Below are 26,318 nucleotides of genomic sequence, written 5' to 3'. Positions count from 1 at the left end.
ACTTATCTTATAAATCTAAATTGTGTGTTATGGTACCTTTTTTAATGTTATAGCAAACAAATTAGGCCCAGAGAATACCTACACTGTTAATTTATTATATTAATAAGAGATATGATATCAATGAATAGGTACTGTAGATTATTGGCAGTTTCTAGGAGAATATTAAAGGTTAAATAGTAATTGGATTTGCAAAACAATTATCACTGTAAGGAATAGGTTATACCTACATGGTCAGAAGTTTGGAAATTAATATTTTATAAGTATCTGTTGGTATTAGGTTTACAGGGTTTTTCTATTTATTAGGTAGGTATAGGTACTTTTGGGTATGGTATACGAAATTAAACAATATACTTATCAATTTAAATTTTTATTTTTAAAAAATTCTAAATTCTCGAAACTTCTTAATTATAAATTGGTAAAAAACCTACATGCAAATAGTTTTATATAATATTATTATTGTATAAGTAGATAGGTACTAAAAAATTAAATTGTTTCTTCAAATACCGTTAAAAACAAGTGGGTAACTGTTTTCCTACTTACTTAGTACTTAGAATAGCCATTCCGCTCATAATACCTCCTTAGGTAAAGAAGCGTGGACCAAACACCCCAAATGTAGGTAGTTACGTAAGTACGTAAAAAGTTCCTAATAGCATGGTACGCGTACATGCATATGCATGCAAAGGCACAGGTGTTCGTCCATAAAAGAAGGTACAACCTAATATCCACTGTTATGTTTGTACCAGTTTTGTTGCTGTAATAAATATTTTTTAATATTTTTGAAGGCTCAGGTGGAGATTCTCTTGATTCTTTTGATTAACTTTCAATGTAACCCGAAGTCAGAAGGCATGAATAGGTATCATGTCCTACTAACACATACTGTAGGTTGATATGGTATTTGACTAGTGACCCCGTGATTTAAATCCCGTAGACGCGCCCTATACGCGAAAAACAGAGAGGAGGTGAAACCTTTAGAATCTGATGTATTTCTGGGCATTACCTACTCAATCAGTTCTACAGTGCACACGGTTAAAAAGATTCATGCGCCCAGTTAAGATATTTTCATTGCATTTAATATTTAGGTACCTACTTTGGTACTTATAGGTATAATTAGGGACAATGCATATTAATACCATCTTTGTGTGTAGTATAGGGCCAAAGAATGATTTATAGATACAAATAAAGTACCTATAACCTATCTGATTAATATATATTTTACTGTTGCCTCTCAATTAATATACTCTTAATAATGTAATGTATATAGTTACTAATGCCTACATAGGCACATTATCGGATTTGCTATAAATTGATACCTATTATAATAATGTTACATCAGGAACAAACATTTATTAGGTCGAGTTAGTAAGTCTTGTTGGGCGATGTACCTATAGGTATGTATGCGTTTACAACATGAGTTACTAATTTCAAAACAATTATTGTTAAAAAACATTTGTGTGGTCAAATTGGCCTCTGCCAGTTATTATTACATAAATGACTTCATAAGTAAACCTCACCTTGGTGATTATAGAGCGGTTTTGGTTATTCAGTGCCTCACGCCGGCTCAACTTTCCGTTGACCGTTTAATCGTGCTAATTCAAAACATTATTTATTTTAGATATCCGATTATAATATAAATGAATTAGAGTATAGTTATTACTTATATACTAATTTATGGAATTCTTAAAACAAATCAATAAGTATTTACAAAAAAAAAACAATAAATAATTAAAACCTAATGTACCTAAGACCTTACTATAAAAACATCACAATATTATTTACATACAATTTCAAATACAACATAATATAATATCTAACATAATATGTATATGTATGTAATACATAGGTACTTATCTAATATCAATATTTTGCTCGCAGTCGGTTCTTATGTAGGTACTTAATGGAATGTCGCATTCATTAGTTTAATATTACAAAATGTAATTTAAATGATGTTTAAATTAAAGTCGACTGAGATATTAATTATAATAGGCATCATAAATTAATTAATAGTAACATTAATATTCTGTTCACATTAAGGAATCTTTTTAATAACTAACAACCAAATATTGTCTCGCATTTCAACATCGTTATAAAACAGTAAACAAAATATACGCTTCACCATGGCACGTGTAGATCTTAGATAAATATATGTCTACACGTCGAAAAAAATATTTAAGGTGTTTTTAATTACCAAAAATTATAAAATAAACTGTAATAATGTCACGTACCATTTTTTTTTAAATTAGGTATTAGTACATAGATCTTATTTTTTTTGTTGGCCTGCCCAGACATGATGAGTTGATTCAGAACTTTTGGTCTATTCTATGCAGTCTATTCGTTTATTACAACTTATGTACTAGTACAAAAACCTTGGATTTAGTCAAACACTTAGTTTATAGATGATCACTGCATTCTAGAGCCGCGTTGCAATATCCATTGCTCTGTTCGACGCTGGTTCCGTTGGATATTGTACTGACGGTTGCTACTGTGGGGATGGTACCGTTGCTTTTCTCGCTTTGCGTCAAGTCTATTGATGGAGCGACTGTGTTCTTGGGAGGTCGGTAGCACCACCACGCCAGAAAGAAGAATATCAACGAGCATAGTTTACCAGCCAGAGCTAAGGCCAACATATACCTGTAACAAACAGATCTTATTAATTAAACGCGGGAACACTTACAATAGTAAAAGTAGATGCATTATTTTGATTATAATATGTAGGTATATTATGTTATCCGGCAAACCCGTTTTAGGACTATCTAGATTTTCCTAGGCCAAATCAGTCATCTCTTAGGCGATACGATAAACCGCTACAGACTAGGATAAATTAGTTTCTCTTATCAGCATTTGAACAAACCCGTTTAGCCTAGGCTGTACTAGTTGAGACTAACATGAGGTGTACTTATTTCTACACCTCAGGATAAACTGGTTTGGCCTAGTCTATACTAGTTCTGCATGGTTAAAATCTGGATTTTGTTTCGTGCGCCATGGCTTAGTGTACATAATATAATTAAGGAGGGTAGTTTTGGAAAAGTATTGTTTTACCTCCTTGTGCTCCGAATGCCGGCTAGGTTATGGGTACCACAACGGCGCCTATTTCTGCCGTGAAGCAATAATGTGTAAACATTACTTTGTTTCGGTCTGAAGGGTGCCGTAGCTAGTGAAATTACTGGGCAAATGAGACTTAACATCTTATGACTCAAGGTGACGAACGCAATTGTAGTGTCGCTCAAAATTTTTGGGTTTTTCAATAATCCTGAGCAACACTGCAATAAAATAGGCAGGGCTTATCAATTATTATCAGCTGAACATCCAGCTCGTCTCGTCGCTTATTCTCATAAAAAGTGAGTAGTGACCTGCTCATGTTGTGGTTGTCGTAGAGCAGGCAGGCAGCCGTGGTGCCGCAGTGCGCCGCCCACAGCGAGCAGGACAGGTCGATCAGGAAGCCGAACAGCAGCGGTGCAGGGATGGTGCCCGCCAGCCGCACCACGATCCACTGGATGCCCAGCGCGAACGAGCGCTGCTCCTCCTGCACGCACCTGCACTCCAAACAACACACAAATTGAAATAGTTGCTGAATAACATAATCTTCATTCAACTTTCGTGAGACCCCGTAACGTTATTTATTAACACGGCAACATTGGTGAGACGGGACGCAACATAAAAACCAAACTCACCGAGCACATCCACAGTGTGCGTAAATTGCCCTAAACTCCGACACCTCACATTATATTAGATTCGATAGGGTGAAACTTGATTATAACTTTGTGTCTCGCAAGCTTATGGAAGCCATAGAAATCAATTGTCGATAATAGAGACAAGGGTTAGGCTCTGCCACCTATTTGGAAAGCAGTGTTGTATTTAACAACACGTCACAATAAAATCCATAGTGTCGATGCTCACTTAGTCGACATTGTGAGTACATTTTGTCCACCCGTGGACATCAATAGCGACATAGTGTCAGTGATACCGTGCTCCGTTATGGACTGCTAGTATACTGCTGCAGTACCCTAGGGAAATATATGACGTCATAAATCGCCACCATATTCTACTGTGAGCACTAGAGGTGGGCTAAACTGTTATAATTTTTCAATGAATTATACTGTTGTGTTATATTTTTCTAACTGTTGTTGTAAACTGTTATAATATATATTACGCTGATAGTTGTTGTTGCGGTTTGAAGTTATTTAAGTGTTATAATATAACATATTTGAAGAGGAATAATTACCTTAATACTAAGTACTAGGTAGATGGTATTTTTTTGTTGTGATTTTTAGAAAGCTTTTTTCTTCCTGTGTACCTACACAGAACAATCTTCTCGTCTAATGAGTTAAAAAACTTTTAACTAAACGTATATTTACACTATTCACAAAACTTTTATTTTTACACTAACACTTGTCTATTTACATAAAAAAATAAAAATAACTCAAGACGTATTATATATTACACATATCCATTTAATTTACTATTCATACTATAGTTTTTACAAACATTTTACTTCAAAATGATAATAATAATTTTCAAAACACAACTAGCAGTTTGTCAATTTAAAAACTCGCAAATAATGATTCTCATTGGAAATATAATGAATGAAAGTGTAGTTTTATCCAAAATGTTATTTATCTTCGTCTCATCGCAAATAGAAATAGCTCTAATGTTTATAGCAAGAGTGTTTATAATACTTTTCAATCTAAAACAACAGTGTTATAATTTTATATTTGTTCGTCGCAAGTAAAAATAGCTTTTATTGTGATATGCAAAGTGTTCACATTACTTTGAATACTAAGCACTTACCTACTAAAGCGAATTAGAAAAAGGGCCATCTGTTAAAAAACTTTAAATTTACAAAATTTTTAATAAAAGAAACGCACCACTTTCCGCTCGTATACATAGATGGCGCTGTAATTAAATTTCAAACGAACTTTAATAGTACGGAAATTATTTATATAATTATATTATAACAGTCTAGTGGCCAATTTTATACTGTGTTATACTGTTGTAAAAATATATTGTAATATATAATGTGTAGTGTGTTATAACGCCCACCTCTAGTGAGCACTGGCCTTTTTAGAGGTAAGGTAATCGCAGTACTTTGATCACGTGATCAGTTAAAACCACTCGAGTGCCTAAAGTTTTATAAACAATACCTACAGTTTAAGCCCAAATATTTTTAATTTGACAGTACTCAGTTATTTTTTAATGAACTAGAAAACTTTAATACACTCATTTGGATGCGTCATAAAATGCGGCTGACAGTATACGGGATTGCGTTCCGTTTTAAATAGTAACCAGTATAGCTGGCTATAAAGGAACGGCTTCACAGTATACTAAATTGACGTCACAGTCACACTGTAAAGTGGTCGCAGTGCATATCGGAACATACCCTATAACTTTGATAAACAAAGAAAATGCAAATGTGAACAATATCGTTGACAACACTGTCAAAACAATGATAATTCTGAAGTTTTCCGAATGACAAGCTGCCTTGCAAATAAACGCGAGAAACGTTATACGTCCGAACAAACCATTCGTAAGCAAAATGTCTATTTGTAAACATTTTACATATTCTTGGTTTATGCTTAGTTATAACTTTATGCCAATTTTATTTGTAAGGCCGTTGTTTAATACTGTGACACATTTCAAAAAAGCGATAACTATATAAATGACTTATAACGTCTAACACCTAGATCTAGAAAAGCTCCAAATGTCGTTGTGTCTCGTGCCAGATTTCGGCGATTCAACATCTCCTGAAGATGGCTCTTATAGCGGCGAAACACGTGTAGAATTGGTTAAGGACAAATCTTAGCGGTTTAACACAGAAGAAATCTCATATAATTTAGATAATTGTATTGTTCCGTCTTAAAATAACGGCTAATCAAATAAATTATTTAGAAAAGAAATTGTGAATCAATATTTGTTTTATTCATACCAATAGATGGTGCTTCATCTAAAACTTAATTAGTTTTCGTGATACATAAGGCAGATTATTACGTTACATACCCTTTAGCTGCACTAAGTCATAGTTGAAACGTTGAAATATCTGTGGCATGACTTTGCATAATTTGTATTTAAGATATTTGTACAATGATGAAATTGTAAATACTGTTTTAAGTGGCAATGAGTTTCTCGGTAATTTTTCTTATTAAAGCTGAGACATATATTAATAAATAAGTTTTGAGGTTAAATTTGTCAGAATCAGTATTTAGTAGACTCTGGGCTCAGAGGTTCTTAAAACTGAGATATCGACTATCGATATGAAAGGGAGCAGCTCCTGCGAGTGTCCTGACCTGAGTGTTGCCGAGAGGGCGGGCATGGTGGCCAGGAAGGTGAACAGCATCACGATGAACATGAGCAGCACGAAGAGCCACAGGTAAGGGCACTCGGACGGGCACATACTGTTGATGGCTTCATACGACACGCTGCCGCCGGACTCTACGAACATATTAATATTACTTATTACCCATTGATACTGGAAGTCTTTATGTCAAGATATATTTACAAACTTCATCCAAATAACAGCAAAAAAAAGTTCACCGCAATATTATGTGTAGTCTTAGGCTGGATGTACGGTTGGTATTGTTGCTAAAAGTGAACTGACCGTCGGCGAGTGTCGGCAGCGTGCCGTTAGCGACTATACAGCCGCAGTCGCGGTACAGCCGCGCGGCGCCGCTCGTCACGACGGTGCGGCACGCCGCGTGGCACGGCGAGTAGTACACCGTGCCATCCGCGCCGCACACTGGGCTGTACGCCGCACTGCCGCACCCACACTCTGTGTTGCACCGCGCTAACAATCTGTTGCTTCTGTAACAAGTCATTCAACAAATGGTATAGGTACAACACAATTTATGGATATCACAAACGGCGCCTATTTCTGCCGTGAATCAGTAATGTGTAGGCATTACTGTGTTTCGGTGTGAAGGGCGCCGTAGCTAGTGAAATTATTGGGCAAATGAGACTTAACATCTTATGTCTCAAGGTGACGAGCGCAGTTGTAGTGACGCTCAGAGTTTTTGGATTTTTCAAGAATCCTTATCGGCACTGCATTGTAATGGGTAGGGTGTATCATTTACCATTAGCTGAACGTCTTGCTCGTCTCGTCCCGTACTGGCATAAAAAACAATTGTCTTTAAATAACCGCTGGTCTTTAGTCTTTAACATTACCACTGAGCCCGCTAAGCTAACATGTAACATGGATAGACCAACAAGGTTAATCAGCGACTAGGAAGTGACATTTTGTGCATACAGACTCCTTCCTGCTCCATTGTAAGGCTAAAGTAAGCCTTAACGTTCTTAACTAAAATTATCCAACGCTTGGATAACAAGTTAATTTAAGAAAAAGTAATCCCGAACTCAGCAAGAAGAAATAACGTACATCAATCTTTGTTTTCTACACCTCTAAAAGCAGAAAAAATTAGGGGCCTGCTAAAAAATTGTCATTGTAAAGTGTTAAAAGATTAGAAAGACAAGGGAGTTTATTCAATGTATAGGAACTAAGATTAGCAATAAACGTTCATATACATACATACAGACCACGCCTGTCATTCAAAAAGGTAAGCGAACATTGCGGATCTTTAGTTTGATATTGTTGATCTGGTATCTTTCTCAGTCAATCTCAGATCTTGTCGTGGAATGTAGGTTGACAAAATAACCCTTCTTGGCCAGCTTGACCTTGGCGATAATAAAATAACTAATTTATGATTGTTGTAGAGTACCTACTCTAGGTACCTATCTATCGATTACCTAGATATCGATTGACAAAAATAGTACAAGCTTTATGGTAAGATTATATTTACAGATTCGGCACTAAGAGACATACCCGGGAGCTGAAGGACTTGAGTACATAGTAGTGATCCCCGCGAAGGGATAATCGTCGCAGGATAGTACGAAGGAGAAGGTGAAAATGGCTGCGATGAGGGTAGAGATGACACAGAGCTTTATGATGCCAGCGCAAGCTAGGCGCCATCGCTTCACCAGCCAGCCTCCAGCGAACGTGCCGCCGCCACCGGCCGGGACCGTGATGATACCTGCGATTATTAGGGCAAATGAATAGATTATAATAATATAATATGATACAAGTGAGCAAAGTTGCTCATTATACACGAGGCTGTGGGTTGCAGCCCGAGCGATAGGGTGTCAATCAGCCGAGTGTCTAGTCAGCAAGTTGCTCACATGTAATAGTAATTTTACAACATACTTGCGTGGAAAAAACAAAATGTACTTATAAACAAAACAATTATTGAAGAAAATAGTGGGGAATGGCGCGCAAATTATATTTTTTTGCACGCGCCAAATGTAAGGCCATTGATTACATAAATAAAGGCATACAGGCTTCTTCAAAATTACAATTTTAGAGATAAAATGAATATTTTTTATAACAAATTATTGTGAATTATAAATAATTTGATAACAATTAATATTTTTTCGTGTTAATTGGGACACATTTATTCCAAAAATTTAAAGGGATTTTCAGCGGCATATAACCTCTTTGCTATTACAAAAAAAACTGTATTACGGTTAAATTGAAAATGCTCTGTTGACAGAGAAAGAGTAAAAAAAAGAGGAAAAAGTAAACTAAAGGTAATATTATTATGCACGTGTACAGCCTAACGAAACTCTCTAAGATAAAAGTGATTATATGAAACGTGCAGTCATTGATAGATTGACAGATGACGCCTATAATCTTGTAAAAAACGGAGATAGCCGAAATACACTATGACTTAAGTAACTTTTCGCTTTCCAACTTAGCCCGATTATACCTTTTACGTTTCATACAAGAAATAGTTTGATAAAAAAACATTACCTAATAGTAAGGCTGCTTCAGATGCACTCACAGCGAACTGGTTCTCGATTAGTTTGGGTAGGAACGCTGCGAACCCAGAGATGAGCATGCCCTCGCTAGCGCCCGCCAGGTTGAGAAACATGAACGTAGGGTTTCTAAACAATGCTGCAGCTGCCCGAGGCAGCTCTTTGAGGGCACTAAAAGCGGCTGACTTTGATGCTGAGCCTTCGTGGGCTTCCGATACTTTGGCTGCACGAATTTCTTCTGCCCCTGGAAAAGACATTCAGGTTTTATGATATTTGTTCGCTACGAGAGCAAAGTACAACAAAGTACTACATAGCGGAAAGGAATGTAAGCTAAGGGATATGAATTTATGTTTTCATCACTGTGTACAAAAAGTTGGATTTTATCTAACTAAAGTAAAGATCTACAATTTTTTATGCTAAACAAAGTAGGATAGTTTCAGATAAGCGAAAAGTACAGGTAAATTTTAACTTTCACATCTTTAACTTCCATCAACTTCAACAAAGTAATATAGCGCGAGTTTTTTCATTAAAACAAAATATTTTAAATATTTGTACTAACCGGGTAGTTCGTATGGGAAAGCCAGCAGGGGGATGGCTACGACAAGACACAAGATGGCAGAGAATATGAAGCCAATCCACCAAGCGCCGATCCAGACAGAACTCAGTGGAGTTATACCCAGCCTGAAACATTCAATGATTAATTTAAACCAAATTGTCTCATATTTTGTTGTTTCAAAAACAAAAATCACAAGAGTCTCGCATTTTTATTAAGATTTTACTAAACATCCGCTATTTTTAACCGACTTCAAAAAAGGAGGAGGTTCTCAATTCGTCCGTTTTTTATATGTTTGTTACCTTAAAACTTTCGACTGGGTGAACCGATTTTGATAATTCTTTTTTTATTAGAAAGCTGGTGCTCCCATTGTCCAGATCCGACAGTGACATCCATGAGAAAACCATAAAAGTCTTAAATTTGCTATACGTATGTGGATGATAAATTTACATTTATTTTTAGATTTTTCATTACTGCCTTAAAAATTTAGAATATTGAGAATGATTGATCCTATACATATCGGCTTTGGGCTACATTCTATCAAAACAAAGGATAGATTGTCTCTAACGTCATTTCCAGCTGGGCTGATAATGATTACATTTTATTTCATGTCATGATTTGAAGTATCTATTAAGCTTTATTTCAATTTATATATAGATAATCAAAAAGTATCACAATTAAAACAGATGTAGATGCACGTGAGATTGTAATTTGGTCCAGATCTGACAATGGCATCCACGAGAAAACCATAAAAGTTAAATTTGCTATACATTCGTATTGCAAAGTGGATGATAAATTTACGAACAACTCAATATCGCACCAACTGATTTCGATGATTCTTTTTTTATTGGAAAGGATATACTTCAAAGATAGATTGGTCAGAGTTTGGTTAGGTTCTGATTACGGGATCCATGACAAAGTAACGGAACTCTTCAATTCTTAGGAGCAAATTAACGATACGCGGCCGAATCATTTTTATGGTATCCGGATATTTATGTCATCTAACATAACATATTTATCGTCAAGTAATTGTCGTAGTCGAATATGATGATCAGTGGGACTCCTTAACGACTTACAGTAAGGGTGCGATCTGTGGCAGAATTTCTTACTGCCTGTAATCAAATTGCAAAGCGCTTACGTTCATTTCTGCATTGAAAAATTTAGTAAATCTACACATATTTAGACAAATTGTTAGTGAGTGTACTTCAATTTCACTAAAACATCATCCAATATAGGGTAATTACATACATAGTTATAGGTTAGACGTGCTTGAGTCGTGAGGAGGCGAGAGCGGGTCGCGGCGGAAGGACACCGATTCCAAAAATGACAATAATCGTTACTAGAATTAGATAAATTAGTTAGATTGTATACAAATACGTAATTATTTTTATACTTTTTAGTATTTTATATTATATCTATTATTTTGAAATAGTGTTGTTGAAGTCGGTTGTTTTTTTGTAAATTTTTTTATTAAGGAAATATATCGTATTTCTAAGTTACCTGCTAAACACATACGCGTGCGAAACAGCGGAGAGAAGTGTATAAGCTTAGGGTTATAAGTTAATGGAATAAAGGAAGCTATGTTCACTATGGTATATGAGGATCTGCGCTCGATCTTCTGATCTCATATTTAAATAATAGGATTCAGAGGGTCGATGTGAATGGCAGGAGATCTCCTGGGACTCATCTCGGTATGAGGTACCACAAGAGTCTATTCTTGAACCCTTCCTCTTCCTAATTTATATTAATGATCATCTACCTAACCTTGCAGAAAAAAAACACAAGGTAGTATTGTTTGCGGATGACATTGCTCATATTCAAAGTATATTCAAAGACGCCAAGTTTTCTATAACGAAGTAAACAATGCTCTATCTGACATCGTGTACTGGTTTAGCGCCAATAACAAATTGTTAAATAGTCATTAAACTAAATATATTAAATTTACCGCGCTAAATATCAAAAAATGTACATGCGAATATTTTATTAAACGGAGAGGTGGTAAAACTAGTGCAATCTGCTATATTTCTTGGCATTACTCTTGATTCCAAATTGCAATGGCCCCCAATCATTGAAGGATTGGCAAATAGGCTTAGTTCTGCAGCATATGCGGCACTGACATAGATACGGCGATACTTTAGTTATTTTCATAGTATTATGTCTTATGGTATACCTATTGTTATGGGCCAGTGCCGGCGATATTAATACCATCTTTGTGCTGCAGAAGAGGGCTATTCACGCTATTTATAACCTAATTCCTAAAGAATTATTAAGAGAAAAATTTAAAGAAATAAACATTTTGAATGTTGCTTCTCAATATATTCTTGATAATGTTCTATATGTTCATAATCACATTGAGGAATTTGCTAGAACAAAGAAGATTTGTGTTAACACGAGGAACAAACATAAACTTGTTATGCCTACTACTCGGCTAAGTCAAGTTAGTAAGTCTTTTGTGGGGCGATGTTGCTTTTACATCAAGATCCCAGAAAATGTTTAAAACAAAAGCATTACGATATTCAATAGAATTGTTAAAAAACGTTTGTGGTGTAAAGGTTACTATAACATAGATGGCTTTCTGAATGATTCCACAGATAGGGAATGGAGCGATCAGGCTATTAAATAATAAGTTAAATTGTTCAATATTACTTTGTAAACAAATTTTTTTGCTGAAAAAAAAAATCCCGCTGAGTTTGTTGCGCCCATTCTTCTCACGTCTGAGGCATTCTTTTTGGAATGGGTGGTAGTTTTTCACTTTCGATAAGTGAAGTCATATCCTATTTTGAAAAAAATATATTTGAATTTGAATGTTAAAATAAGCAGTGCATCGCTTAGCTATGATACGAAAAATTAGAGTAACTCCACTCGACTTGCCTTGAAAAACGTTCATGAGATGTAGAATAAAACTCCCGAGACTGAATAAAGTTGCAAGAATATCTGAGTCAAACAGACTTAAGAATTTTAACGAAGCGGAGTTTCATGGGAATAAATGATTGGAAGTAGAATAATACCAAACACCATTACGCCTAAAGAAATTTTAAATCTGTTCAAATAGCCTAGTACTGAGCAGACAGCGTATCTATGGTGCGTTCGTATTGGGTTAAATACATAGTTCCAAAACTTCTAAGAGTTAGTTTTAATGGTATTTTGTACAAAGTTTATGCATATTGCTTTATCTTGTAGACTTTTTTGCAGTTTTCTCAGCTCAGAAAAATATCCGAAATCGTTGAGATTTCGGTGCTTTATCCAATTGGCTTTTATTTAATTTTTCTCTTTAATTAAATTAATAAGTGTTGAAGAATACCATATTGGATTAGAAGTACTACACTGAGTTTTTGGCACATATGTTTCTATAGTATCGTTAATAATAGTATAGAATTTTGCAATTATATTTTTCAAGTCAATATCCTCAAACACAAAAGATCAATCGGATTGCATTAAATAGTTATAATATATTAAGTTTTAAATAATCTGCTTTTCTAGATAGAAATCTAATGTTAGATTTAGGTTTAAATGGAGGGAGTTGTATACCAGGAGCGGATCCTTAATGAGGGATGAAAAACTATTACAAGTGAGAAAAGTAGACAATATATGGCCTAATGTGTTAATTAATATTGTAAGTATTTAAAATTATTTGTTAAATGTGATTCTGTAAGTATTGATTTTAAATAATAGAGTTCCTCGGAACTGCCTTCTCAATAAATCTCAATTTCAAAAGTGGCAGTAATTGTAAAACTAGACAGTGTCATATTTTGACATAGAGAAATAAATGAGTTTTCATTTGACCTAATAAAAAAATATTCAGCTATATTAATTCTACTAGCTGCCCCGACAGACGTTGTTCTGTAGATTATAAAAATAAAACATACAGTTTTATAGGAATTTGCCAATAATATTTCAAAATATCAAGAGTTATTTCGTAAAAACTGCTCCTGTTATAATGAAATTGTTTCACAGCGGAACTGTCAAACCGTGCGTCACTAAATTCTCTCATAGAAAATATGTCCATACAAAACGAATAAAAATAATTTTGGGTCCCAAATCGAAATAAAAACTATCCTACCTCTCAAGTTGGACCAAACTGCACTCCATGAAGTAATCCCCATTAAAATCCGTTCATTAGTTTAGGAGTCCATTGAGGACAAACATTGTGACACGAGATTTATATATATTAAGATATTTATTAAACTGAAACAAAAATCACCGCGCAACTCCTAAAATATATATTATGATTAGTTGTTTACCCAAGAAGTCAGCGTCTAATCTACATATTCGCGATCATAATTATTAAAATGATTGTTTTTAAATGCAAATTGTAGAGTCGAGAAATTGAGGGTAGCAAACAGCTGTTGAGTACACAATACGCTTCTTATGTAAATAAATACCTGAACAGAAGGTGTATTTACAAAATAATTTTATTATTTCTAACACTGGTTCTATCGATGTATTTTATCGTTTGAATAGTTTTAAACTTTTTGGTTATTTTTTATTTAAAACTTAAATATAGTTTAGAGCATGGCCCCTATCAAGAACTTACACGAAAATATACTGATAATTAAGAAACGTTTATGTGGTAAAGGTTACTATAACATAACTGACTTTCTTAATGATGCCACAGATTGGGAATGGGGCGCCCGCCCTCAGGCTATTATATAATAAGTTTAATTGTACAGTATTACTTTGTAAACATATTTTTTGATGAAAAAGAAAGCCCGCTGAGTTTGTTGCGCCCATTCTTCTCAGGTTTGAGGCCTTTTCTTTTGAATGGTGGTTGTTTTTGATATTCAATAAGTGATGTCACATCCTATTTTGAATAAAAATATTTGAATTTGAATGGATAATGTACAATTGAATATTATAATCACAGAGTAGGGTTAGATATTTACATATTACGTGAGCTTCACAAAAGTTTAATCAAAGTATGAAATATCTTTCTTCAGCTCATTCCTTTTAAAGTTATGTTGCAGTCTTCACGCCAGAATGTTCCTGTGGTATTCCTTTAAGCGTAGAAACATGTATTAAGTGAAGCTTGAACAAAACCGAGGGGAGCAACCAGGCTCAGTAACTGGAGACTATACGATTAAACGGCAGTTAATTTAAAAGTGAAGCCACAAGAGTTCCTTCAAAACTCATCGCGTGGAAAATCATATTTCGCTGCAGAAACCATGAAAGTAAGGCGGAATTAATTTGGCTGAAAAGTTGCTTTGGAGAGGCACAATGAAATGAAAGCAAGAGGGCAAGTTGGAATGAAGCCACGTCGAGATTGAATATTAAAACCGGGATGTACAGGTACAGCTTGCCATATTTCGGGTTTATTTATGTACAGTTTACGTTAGTACTGGTGCCGAAAATAATACTAACACATGCAAGTAATTGGTTAGTTATTTTTCTTCTCTCAACATGTTTGATCGCATGCCATTGCTTGTGGGGGCATCGTGGAAAGGGTCGGTGAGGTTCGTTTGCCCTTCCCTAAAATATAGTCAAGGGAGGCGATGGCTGATCCATGCGTCATGCTGCTGGGCGCTGCTTGTGTGGGCTGGATGATCTTGTTACAGAAAATCTGCTCTATGTTTTTGAAATAAATGTTGTTTAATGTATTTATAATTTCTATAAACATGTTTGTAATCTATATATATAAAAAATAATTGCTGTTCGTTAGTCTCACTAAAACTCGAGAACGGGGACTGATTTGGCTAATTTTGGTCTTGAATTATTTGTGGAAGTCCAGAGAAGGTTTAAAAGGTGAATAAACATGAAAATACTCGGAATTAAATAAAAACAACGATTTTGATTTTTCTTTGATGAGTCCTCCGTCGTTCAGAAATCAAATTGAAATAATAGTTTAAAATGAATAACTAATTAGAATTTTTAAATCTTTCTAACTTTCTCAGGAGTTAAAAAATAAACTTAATTTTAGGTAACTGTAGTAGGTAGATTAACTACAGTTGTTAACTATATATCAGATTATTTTTATGTAGATTGATAAATGTTAAGTTTTGTCCAAAAATAAAACTGCTGAACCTAACCCCACCAACAAAACAAAAAGTTTATCAGAAAGCTTTGAATTGATTAACAGACTGTATAATAACTGTGTGTGTCTACCAATATCAAATTGAAACCTTATAAATAGCCAGCATTTCAGAAAAACTCTGTTTTGTAAGTAGGGAATATCGTGTGTAATTAATCGAAAGTAATAATAAAATTTCATTCGTACCGATCATTTTTTATTTGATTTTATAAAAATGATTCCTTATTCCGTTTTATTTACCGATTGAAGATTTATATATATATATATATATATTTACGATCAGTACTAAGTCTGCCGGGTCAGCTAGTAGTTAATAAAAGAATAACTTTATTTACAGTACGTGTGACATCAGTTTACATATATTGTAATCGAATTGATTTGATAAGGCTGTAAATGTTGATTTATAAGAGGGACTTTTTGATTCTTGCCAGTTTTTCTTATTACTTAACGCTTTAGCCTTTTCCAAAGTGGTGGTAAATGGTAAAAAGAAAAAACTTTGACATTCATAAGGGTAATTTTCTCCACCTGAATTAAAAGCTTTTCAATTTATTTTTATAGCATGCTTGAATTACCTCATTATTTTATTCTTGCTATTAAATGTTTTACGAGTTAGCAAAACCATACCTCTTCTTGGTGTTTGTGTTATACCATATATTTTGTTGTGGAGTCTGTGCGGGTGGAGGGTGTCTCCCAAGGAAACGAATAGGTCACTGAATAAGTTTAGATAGAGATATTATTTTTTTGTATTTTTTTATTAGCCTATCGGAACCCACTGCTGGGCAAAGGCCTCCCGTGCGTTACTCCATTTCTTATTATAGGCTTTCAGATCTTCACGCCGGTCTGGTCTGTGTGCATCCATGCCCACACATGCCCAGCACAGTTCCACTTTAGCATGGTGGGTTTTTCTCCCACATCACCAATGCAAGTTCTGAGGCGTAATTCCGTATTTTAAAAGTATTGATGGGGTTAATTAATGTTGGTTTATGCTTAGTTTAAATAAAACATCGGCTGCTTAAAGTACTTACGATTCAGAGCTGACAGTTGCGAAGTCTGTATAGATGTACAGCATCTGGCTGCCGAGTACGTAGCCCAGTGCTGGTCCCACCACCGCCATCGTGTAATAAATACCTGAAACAAAAGCAATAAATAATAATAACATCAGTGTGAAACTAAATCTCCCTGTCTGTCTGTCTTTCAAGGCTTAACTATAGTCCAACAACTTCGTGCGCGGTAACAGCAGTCTCATGTTACCCTTCCCCGCAACACCCGCTACCCGCTGATATCCTTAGTACCCTGTCCCCGTCCCCGCCCCGTCTGTCACCCCATGGGACGGTCGCGCACGAAGTTGTCGGACTATAGCCTGTTTTGATGAAATGAAGTAAAGTATCTATGTAATGTAAATCAACGAAGAATAAGTTATTATTAAAGAATTTTTAACATAAAATATATTTTTTTACGCGAGGTATTAAAAGTTATGATATTGATGTAACCGATTCCGACGCGTTCGATATGTTTGTCCTTTTATTCCTATACATCGTGTGTGCGAATTTTCATAATAATCAGTTAACATATGTGATAGTGTAACAAATAAACTCAAATACGTATAATATAATAATATGTAGGATGGATGTACTTTAGATAGATTCTGACAATCATTAAGTGAATGCAAAATTCAATATTGAATAATAAAATGGCGAGTAATAAGGCCGAGACATGAATAAATGGAAACTACAATTATAAATTTTATTATTTCGATTCAAGCCGACTACCGGAAGCAGCATTATAAAGGAGCGTGACGGTTCAAACTCATTCAGTATCCACAAAATGAAGTGGACGAATACAAAAATATTTGATATATTTGAAAATTAAATTTTTTAATTAAAATCTAAATCTGACCTGTATTATAATATTTGTGATACATTTAATTTTGTTTTTGCCCATTGCTTCTTTTTCCAAAGACTAACCGATATTTTAATGACTACTTAAAGAGTTTTATTATAAAGCATTATGGAGTATAACTATATTACTTTGTAAGATTGAATACAATTGAGTCGCCCTGGGGTTTTCTAAATACACCTATTATTGCCTGGATTGAAATTACTGGAATGTAGAATTTACAGTATCCGGTTCGGTTCCGAATACTGAAGACATTTCACGAGAAGGAATTTCGAAATGTTACGGAATGTAGGAGGACCCTGGATGATAGCTGGAAATTTATAAAATATTCAACATTATGGGTTGCATAGGTTTTTGGAAGAATTGTACTCGATACAAGATAACAACCAGTGGGAGGCTCCTTTGCACAGGATGCCGGCTAGATTGTGTGTAAGCATTAATGTGTTTCGGTCTGAAGGGCGCCGTAGCTAGTGAAATTTTTGGGCAAATGAGACTTAACATCTTATGTGTCAAGGTGACGAGCGCAGTTGTAGCGCCGGTCAGAATTTTTGGGGTTTTTCAAGAATCCTGAACGGCAGTACATTGAAATGGGCAGGGTTTATCAATTACCATCAGCTGAACGTCCTGCTCGTCTCGTCCCTTATTTTCATAAAATAATAAATACAAGATAATAATAAGAACTAAAGTCAGCGACATAGCCAAAATAATTGCTAAACTGAAGTGGCAGTGGTCAGGGCACATAGTTCGACAGATGGCCGCTGGGGCAGTAAATCCTCGAATGGCGACCACGTACCGGAAGACGCAGTGTTGGTAGGCCTCCCATACGGATACGAATATGTTGCATGAGGAAAGCGCAGGATTGATCGTCATGGAGATCTTTGGAGGAGGCCTTTGTCCAGCAGTGGAGGTCTTCCGGCTGGTGATGAATGAACATAAAAATATGTAACCATGGGCGTCCATTAGCAAACGTTCTAACCATAGAGTTACAATATACAAGCGTATACACAAAGAGTGCGAGAGAGAGAGAGGGAGAAGAACATCAAAGATAAAGATACAGCAAAAATAGAAACTAATTCTAAACCCTATTTTGAACAAAAAAAATATTAATTTGAATTTTTAACAACTATTGCCATCATTGTACGAACGTACAGAAATGTCTCAAAATCTCGAATAACTTCACGATTTCAGGTCAAGTACTTAAAAGCACAGTTTCCACTCGACGCTAAGTGTACACAGACCTTACCACAGGGGTCATAAGAATGTACCCTTCCACCGAGTGGCTCCTGGATGACTTGCTAATGGTGTTCTCAATACACACACGATGTGTGAACGCAAAAAGTTTTCCTGGAAAACAATAGTTGACACGGAGAAATTCGCGTGTGAAGTTGTATAATATTTCTCTTACCTTTGATGTGCATTCAATGAAATGACTTATGATATTTCGATTGTAGTGGTCGAGGACTTAAATGATTGTTTTGAATCAAATCTTGCATTACACTTTCTGTCCAACCAGTATAATTTTTTTTTTATTATTTGAAACTGCAGAAATCGTTTTGAAATGTATAAAATGTTTTATAATGTGTATGTGTATAACGCAACGTTAAAAGGAATATTAAATCCTTAATAATAATACGTCTAGTCTCGTGATGTTAGGCAACCCGAATGGCAACAGCTAGCCTGTTTATTACTTTAGTGTGCACGACAAGCTACGTTTTACGATGTTTATCCGTAACTTTGTTTAAGTGTGCGAGTGTTGCTGAAAATAGAGGTTAATCGTTCGCCACTATTTTAACGATGTGTTCACAGATGCCATAGTCTATCTAGACGTATACATTATCTAAGGATTAAATCATAAAACGATAAACCTATGACAAGTTGAATTTAAAGAATAGCCCCGTACTACAGCGACTAAGTAACCCAAAGTGAATGTTTACCGTGGTCTCATTATTACCTGCAGATCGCCATAAAATCGTTAGAGAACACAGTCAGCTAAGTAGAAGTCGCTTAATACGATTTCTCGTATAATATGCCATTTTTTGGCAGTCTCTGCAACTTAAGACATGTTTTCATACATTTCTTAACGCCTACAACAGAAGAACAAGAACCCTTGATACTGCAGAGTTTTCCTGGATCTTCTTCCATTAATGACAATGTGGCGAATTTGAATCAATTGAAGATCTTATTGAGAATGTGAATAACACACAAATAGGAACCCTAAGTGAGAATGATGAAAACGACGAGGATTCAACTCCGATTTTATCAATCGCACAGCCATTATCGGCTGTTAGTGACTTAAGACGCCTTGCAGCTTCTTTAAATCAAAGCGAAGACGCACTGCAAAAGTTAAATTATGTTGAAAAACTTGATTGAACTTGAACTTGAAAGAAATATGCAAGATTAATGAAATATCCTTATTTAACTTTTTATCAGTTAGGATTCCATCTGAACACTTCTTTTATATATGGATGGACATACCCGAATACTTAATATTTATAGAAGATTGCATGCCTTCAGCGCGAAGCGCGTAGGTATGTTCTATCTACTTGGGCCTAAAATATCAACGTTATGTCGCGTAAAATAGCAATTACATTGTGCATATAAATGATATAAAAAGCATATCGTCAGAAACATGTCAGAAAGATAAAGATTGTTGATTAATTACTATTTTTATTTAAAATAATATTTTAGTTGCTTATGTTGTAGATTTATAGAGTCCGTATGGCGGGTAAACACAATAACATCTGAAAATATAAATTTTTCCCCCCATTATTTTTTACGAATCAAATTATGTATTTTATGCCTTACATAATTATCTACAAAAGAATGAGATAATTCAATCTTATGTTGTAAAAAATATCATAAAATTTCATATAACAAAATTCCCTGGTGTATCCAAGCTGCGAAGTTCGCACGTTGCCCTGAGTTCTATTCAAAAGCCCTCTTTACTTCTATAGAAAATCCTCTGTCATACAAGCTTGCTATTATTTAAGCCTGCTTCAATTTTCTTTCTGAGAAATTCTCAAATTGATTTTTGCTTTAGTACCTGTTATCAATACTTTGTGTTAATATGGTTTTAACAAAGGAACTATTCTCGTGTTATTTCTTTCAAAAATGAATAATGTGAAAAATATTTTATCTACACCCATGCTTTAATAATAGAGGATCTATTAAAGATTCTGTAATATTTTTACATCAAATGGATGGTGTAATGTTGTACTGAATTTCGTAATAACACTCCTTTGTTTTTTTTCGATCCCTTCATGCGCAAAGAGTTTCAACAGACAGCCACATTCTTATTGCTCAATGCGTGGTTTCTGTATGAATTTCAAAAGTGAACATTTTCGTTTATGCGCGTTCCACACTAACAGAACGTCGCGCGCCGTAAAAAAGTAGGTGATTCCAATTCCCGCCATTTTTCTTCGATATTTTTATTGTTTTGTTTACAAACAATGAGCGATTCACGTTGTGTCAGCACACTGCTAGATATTTTAAACGATGCAAAGAACATAATATTCAAGTGAATCTTAATAATTTCGCTATACAAAATACTACTAAAATAAATAATTCTTTCATTAATACTTAGTTTATTTGTATATAATCGGTAATGGATGATATTAGGTTTACTACTAGGAATGGCTGTTTTATTGTTAGCAGTAAGCTAAATGTTTCAGAATCTTTTAGAGGATTCATATTATGGGTGTAGATAATAGTTACTTATGCAACTGTGGTGTAATAAGGTGTATTAAAACACGAATGTGGGTGATAATAGTATCACATGAGTGTTTTAATACCCAATTACCACTTGCGCCACACAGATTTTTTGAGACTTAGCCGAATTTGTTTCTCCAAATTTATAGTTTTTGCTTTCATAGAAATCTAGATTCAGCACAGGATATATACAAAACCAAAAAATCGAAACAAAGATGAGTTGAAATGCATTATTATAAAAGATTAAAATTAAGAAAATTTGTGTAATGGGAATGGGACAGTGAGCATTTGAAGGTGATGGAAAAGAAGCAGAAAAGCACAAACGGGAATCACCAACCAGTCAGCTTCTCTAGGGCTCTTAGTAACTCATGCTTAAAAAAAAAACCATTGAGAAAAATGCGGGCGTACGGCACCACTTCAGAATCACATAACGGTGAGAGCTTTTCTATGTTCTACATAAATAACGCTATTTACTGGAATAATGGCATATTGTTTGGTGTTGAACTTAATGGACTCAAGTACCCATTATGGCAAGCAGTTGTAAAATCTTGTTTAGAGGGATATCCGCAGCAGTATAACCCTTCGTTGGGGTTATTATATTGCAATATAAATAAAATTTGATGATGATGATAGGTTTGTGTTGATTAAATCAAGAACACTTCCAACTGAATCATTGAAGAGGCTGTGTAATATTGTAGAAGAAATTTGTTATTGATTTTATACTCTTTATTTTATTTCTTGGTTATGTCAATGATTCTTCTAATTTAATATAAACACGTTACATTACGGTAATGCTCTGTTTATGTCCGTTTAAATTTTGATTTGTATTTGCACCTATATACAGGTATATAATTGGGGTGACACCTAAAAAGATATCTGTGTTAGTTATTAAGAAATTGTAATGGTGATAAAAGTGAAGAGTGAGTAATTATTATAGCAAATGGATTTGAAATTGAAATGAGAGAAGCACTTCACAACACAATAACAGTGTATCGCTTAACACAAATATCTCTGAGCCCTCCAGTGACCGTCGAAGAATTTTTATTGTCAATATGAAATAGAATTTGTGACATCGTTTATGTGCTTTTATTATTTATTATTATGGGAAATATTACATTCATTAGGTGATATGTAAGTTTGTGTAATTGTTGAGGTAGGTATTGAAACTTGGCATATAATATCTCAATCTCTCGAGCTATCGTGGTGTCGTTCAGAATTTTTACTGAGCGTATGACACAATCTGCCAAAAGTTTTGCATGTTTCTTCAAATAGATTTTTCTCTATGGCAGAGCGGTCTTGGCCATCACGAAGTGACGTCTTTTGGGGTAGATGTGATTCGCCTCACGAGCATTCGCGACTTTTCCGTGCTGGCCAACAGCCTGGTACAATCTTTCAAAGACCTTCCACAGCAGACTTAATTTGGTCGGTCCATCGCATTGGCGACCTTCCTTCACCACTGAGACTCATTCTGGCCAAGTGCCCATTCAATTTACAATCGTCGGAGAGGAATCTCGTGAGGGCTCTACTACTATAACTCTTATGTACAAATTGTAACTTTATTTTTAGTACAATAAAGAATTTTCATTCATTCATACATTTTTCCCTTTTCTGTATGGAAAAAAGCGGTTCTAGCATACTCTGTCTATGTTATTATTTGGTCCCAGACTTTAATTACAGGATAATCTTGAGAGATTCGTTGCCAAGGGGATTTTCGTCAAGGTTTTTTGAAACAAAACCTCGCGCACAATGAGGTATCGCTGGTCGGCGACGCGGGCGCTCAAGTGAGTTAATGCATTTACAAAGAGCTTCAACGACTCAACGAGACATGAATGGCCGCATTGATTATTAGAACCGGTTTTTGTGTGACAATTTTATTTGTAGATATATTTTATTCTGGTATACTTTTAATGAACGCAACTATATAAAGCGCAAATTCGGCCTCACATGGAGTACTGTTCTCACCTCTGGGCGGGTGCTCCCCAGTACCATTGGCGACCTTCCTCGGTCTCTGGTGCTCTCCACTTTGCCACGACAAGGCGCTCGATGGACTCACTCTCGCGCCAGGAGACGTGTCGGAAGAACTCCAGTACGCGAAATAGATTTTAGTGATTTAAAAAGACAGATGACTGCTCTTACCTAGATAGACAGAAGACATTTTCTTGGAGACGTTCTCATCGATGTACGTGACTCCAAGAGTGAAGAGCGGCGTGGCTCCAGCACCGTGCAGGAGCTGTGCCAACACAAAGATGGCCACGGCCCAGCTGCCACCCTCAGGAGACGCTTCCTCGGTGCATTGCACACTGGACTAAAACATTATCCAATTATGAACAATCGCAATACTCGGTCGATGTCTGCTGGTAAGTTCGAGGTACCGTATGTACCGCCTACCGTATTTATTCAGCAGCTTGCCTGAGGACATCCGACTAGAAACTTTGAAACTAAACTTAAGACATATTTACTGTCAATATTTTATTATATTTGTTGATTACACTTGCATAAAATCAATGTTCATATAAGTATCAATGTATTACAGGAGTTCGCAAAATAGCCAGTAGCCATATCATATAGGATTAATTTCGCATCGAATGGTGGTAGTTTCATGTCGATACGATCAGTGGTTTAGGCGTGAATGAGCCTCAAACAAAGGGACCGGTTGTTCCCTTCCCTAAAATATGATCGAGGGAGGCGATGGCTGGCCCATGCGTCATGCTCGTGAACGGGCGCTACTTGCGGGGGCAGGATGATCCTGTAGCCGGAGACTCGGTTTCCGACTCTTAAAAGTTATTATATTTATATATATTATTTATAATCGCCTATAAAATGCTCACAGAATACCTTTATTTATTTCAGGTGTATGTGGATGATGGAGCTACTGTACTCAATAACTTTTGTATTAATTCACATTGACTTTTTTGACTTACTACTACTCGTGTAAGGCATTGACTATTTGAAGTTTGAGTATGTTTGTTGCATCATTTTACATATTATATTGTAATTGAAATGATTTGTAAATCGATAGAAATGTAAAAGAGTGGCAATGAGTTTCTTGCTACTTCTTCTCATTAGCTCATCTCTTTACGAAGTAGCGGTAGATTCAATAAGAAAAATATTTTTTTGACATTCACAAGTGTCATTTCTGTGACCTACATGAATAAAGTTATTTTGATTTTATATTTAGAAGTTATATTGGATTCGACCGGTCCAGGCCCTTCCTCATGACGACGGCCTCACCTGATCTTTCTCTTCTCCTCCTGACTATAAAGGAAGATATCAACATAAGCACCGAATAAAACGAATCGTGACAGAATCCCAACTAGTATAAGTATAAGGATAACCTATTACATAAATTATAGCAGCTAAGAGAATTTGAACCTGCTAAGTCATATTTATAAGTTATATTTATTCGTTTTTAAGTCTTTTAAAATATTTTCACTGTGTTCATTTAATTTATAGCATAAGTTGTGAATTGTGACGTATTATTAAGTGTTATTAGCATTAGTTGTTAACCTTTGTGGTTTCTTTTAGATGCTAATTTGACCTAGTTTTATATCGGTATATGTAATATGATAAATAAATAAAATAAAAAAATATAAATGCAAAGATGTATATAGTAAGAGATAAGTAATGAATTTACATCAAATCACATCTTATAATATTATGTTTTGTTTTCTTCATAACCTTTCCTTTAATAACTCTTGAATACGTTATGACACATTATTATTTTCTATTAGTTCGTTTTTATTATATTCTTCCTACCTTTAATAGTTATAAGATTTCTAATTATAAGAAAAAAATTGTTGTATTTTCATGTTTGCTAATTTCGTTTTATAAAGTAACACACATATTGCTGAGTCAAAGTCAAATTCAAATTAACTTTATTCAATTACGCTTAAACTAAGCGCTTTTGAATCTTCTATAAAAATGTTTAAGTAATTTGAATTATTGAGCTTACTATATTAAATTAACTTCATTAATTTAAATTAGATTTATTTTGTTTTTATAAAATAACATTAGATTTGGATTATAATAAAGAAATAACTTTCAAGGAAGTGCCTACATTTTATATCTATCCATCAACGTATTTCCTTTGTTTAACACTTTTGAAATTAGTTTCAGGTTTAAATATTTCACAATACCTTTAGATACACATTTATAAACCCTGAGATATTCAATAGCTTCAACTCTTTCGTTAACAGTCCTTGATTTTCACCGAAGGATTATAATCATTGATTCTAAGAATAAAATAGACAGATCAAACCATATCAACAGAGGAACTTAAGTTTTATTTACAATAATAATCTATATATATATATATATATATATAAATGAATTGCTGTTCGTTAGTCTCGCTAAAACTCGAGAACGGCTAGACCGATTTGGCAATTTTGGATTGATAAATGTGAAAATGCTAGGAATCAAATAAAGACAACAATGATGTTTTTCCTTTGATGTGTTCAGAAATCAAATTGAAAGCATAGTTTCAAATGAATAACGAGCTCCGTCCTCAGCTTTGAGTAAATGTACTTTAAGACACCCCAGCCTGATTCTGGCAATGGCCTCGCATTCCAGTAGGATGTGTTTGGGGTCTTCAGTGGCTTCACATCAGAACCTACACAGGTTTGAGTCACTGAGACTCATTCTGACCAAGTGCCCATTCAATTTACAATCGTCGGAGAGGAATCTCGTGAGGGCTCTACTACTATAACTCTTATGTACAAATTGTAACTTTATTTATAGTACAATAAAGAATTTTCATTCATTCATACATTTTTCCCTTTTCTGTATGGAAAAAAGCGGTTCTAGCATACTCTGTCTATGTTATTATTTGGTCCCAGACTTTAATTACAGGATAATCTTGAGAGATTCGTTGCCAAGGGGATTTCCGTCAAGGTTTTTTGAAACAAAACCTCGCGCACAATGAGGTATCGCTGGTCGGCGACGCGGGCGCTCAAGTGAGTTAATGCATTTACAAAGAGCTTCAACGACTCAACGAGACATGAATGGCCGCATTGATTATTAGAACCGGTTTTTGTGTGACAATTTTATTTGTAGATATATTTTATTCTGGTATACTTTTAATGAACGCAACTATATAAAGCGCAAATTCGGCCTCACATGGAGTACTGTTCTCACCTCTGGGCGGGTGCTCCCCAGTACCAGCTCCTTCCATTTGACCGCATACAACGAAGAGCGGCTTGAATCATCGACGATCGGCTTGATTCTCTAGCATTGCGTAGAGATGTGGGTTCTCTCTGCATCTTCTACCGCATTTATCACGGGGAGTGCTCAGAGGAGCTGTTCTGGTTTATTCCAGCGGCCGAATTCCACCACCGGTCATTA

The 26,318-nt window shown here is 35.1% G+C and overlaps 1 protein-coding gene across 2 annotated transcripts in view; it reads right to left on the bottom strand.

Annotated features, from left to right (window-relative positions):
• Window positions 1-351: 351 nt before the first annotated feature.
• Window positions 352-26,318, bottom strand: part of LOC126976261 (solute carrier organic anion transporter family member 4A1) — a 90,797-nt gene continuing 64,830 nt past the window's right edge. For both annotated transcript variants that reach the window (XM_050824516.1, XM_050824517.1), the window contains 9 exons: window positions 23,115-23,283; window positions 16,400-16,502; window positions 9,356-9,477; window positions 8,792-9,040; window positions 7,808-8,015; window positions 6,590-6,792; window positions 6,279-6,423; window positions 3,348-3,530; window positions 352-2,628 (listed from right to left, as the gene is read on the bottom strand). In XM_050824516.1, the coding sequence (XP_050680473.1) occupies window positions 2,388-2,628; window positions 3,348-3,530; window positions 6,279-6,423; window positions 6,590-6,792; window positions 7,808-8,015; window positions 8,792-9,040; window positions 9,356-9,477; window positions 16,400-16,502; window positions 23,115-23,283 (1,623 nt within the window). In that variant the 3' untranslated portion in view covers window positions 352-2,387. The remainder of the gene's footprint in view (window positions 2,629-3,347; window positions 3,531-6,278; window positions 6,424-6,589; window positions 6,793-7,807; window positions 8,016-8,791; window positions 9,041-9,355; window positions 9,478-16,399; window positions 16,503-23,114; window positions 23,284-26,318) is intronic.

Source organism: Leptidea sinapis, chromosome 40 (assembly GCF_905404315.1).
Source record: "Leptidea sinapis chromosome 40, ilLepSina1.1, whole genome shotgun sequence".
Lineage (NCBI taxonomy): Eukaryota > Metazoa > Arthropoda > Insecta > Lepidoptera > Pieridae > Leptidea > Leptidea sinapis.
This window is presented reverse-complemented; position numbering and strand designations above follow the sequence as displayed.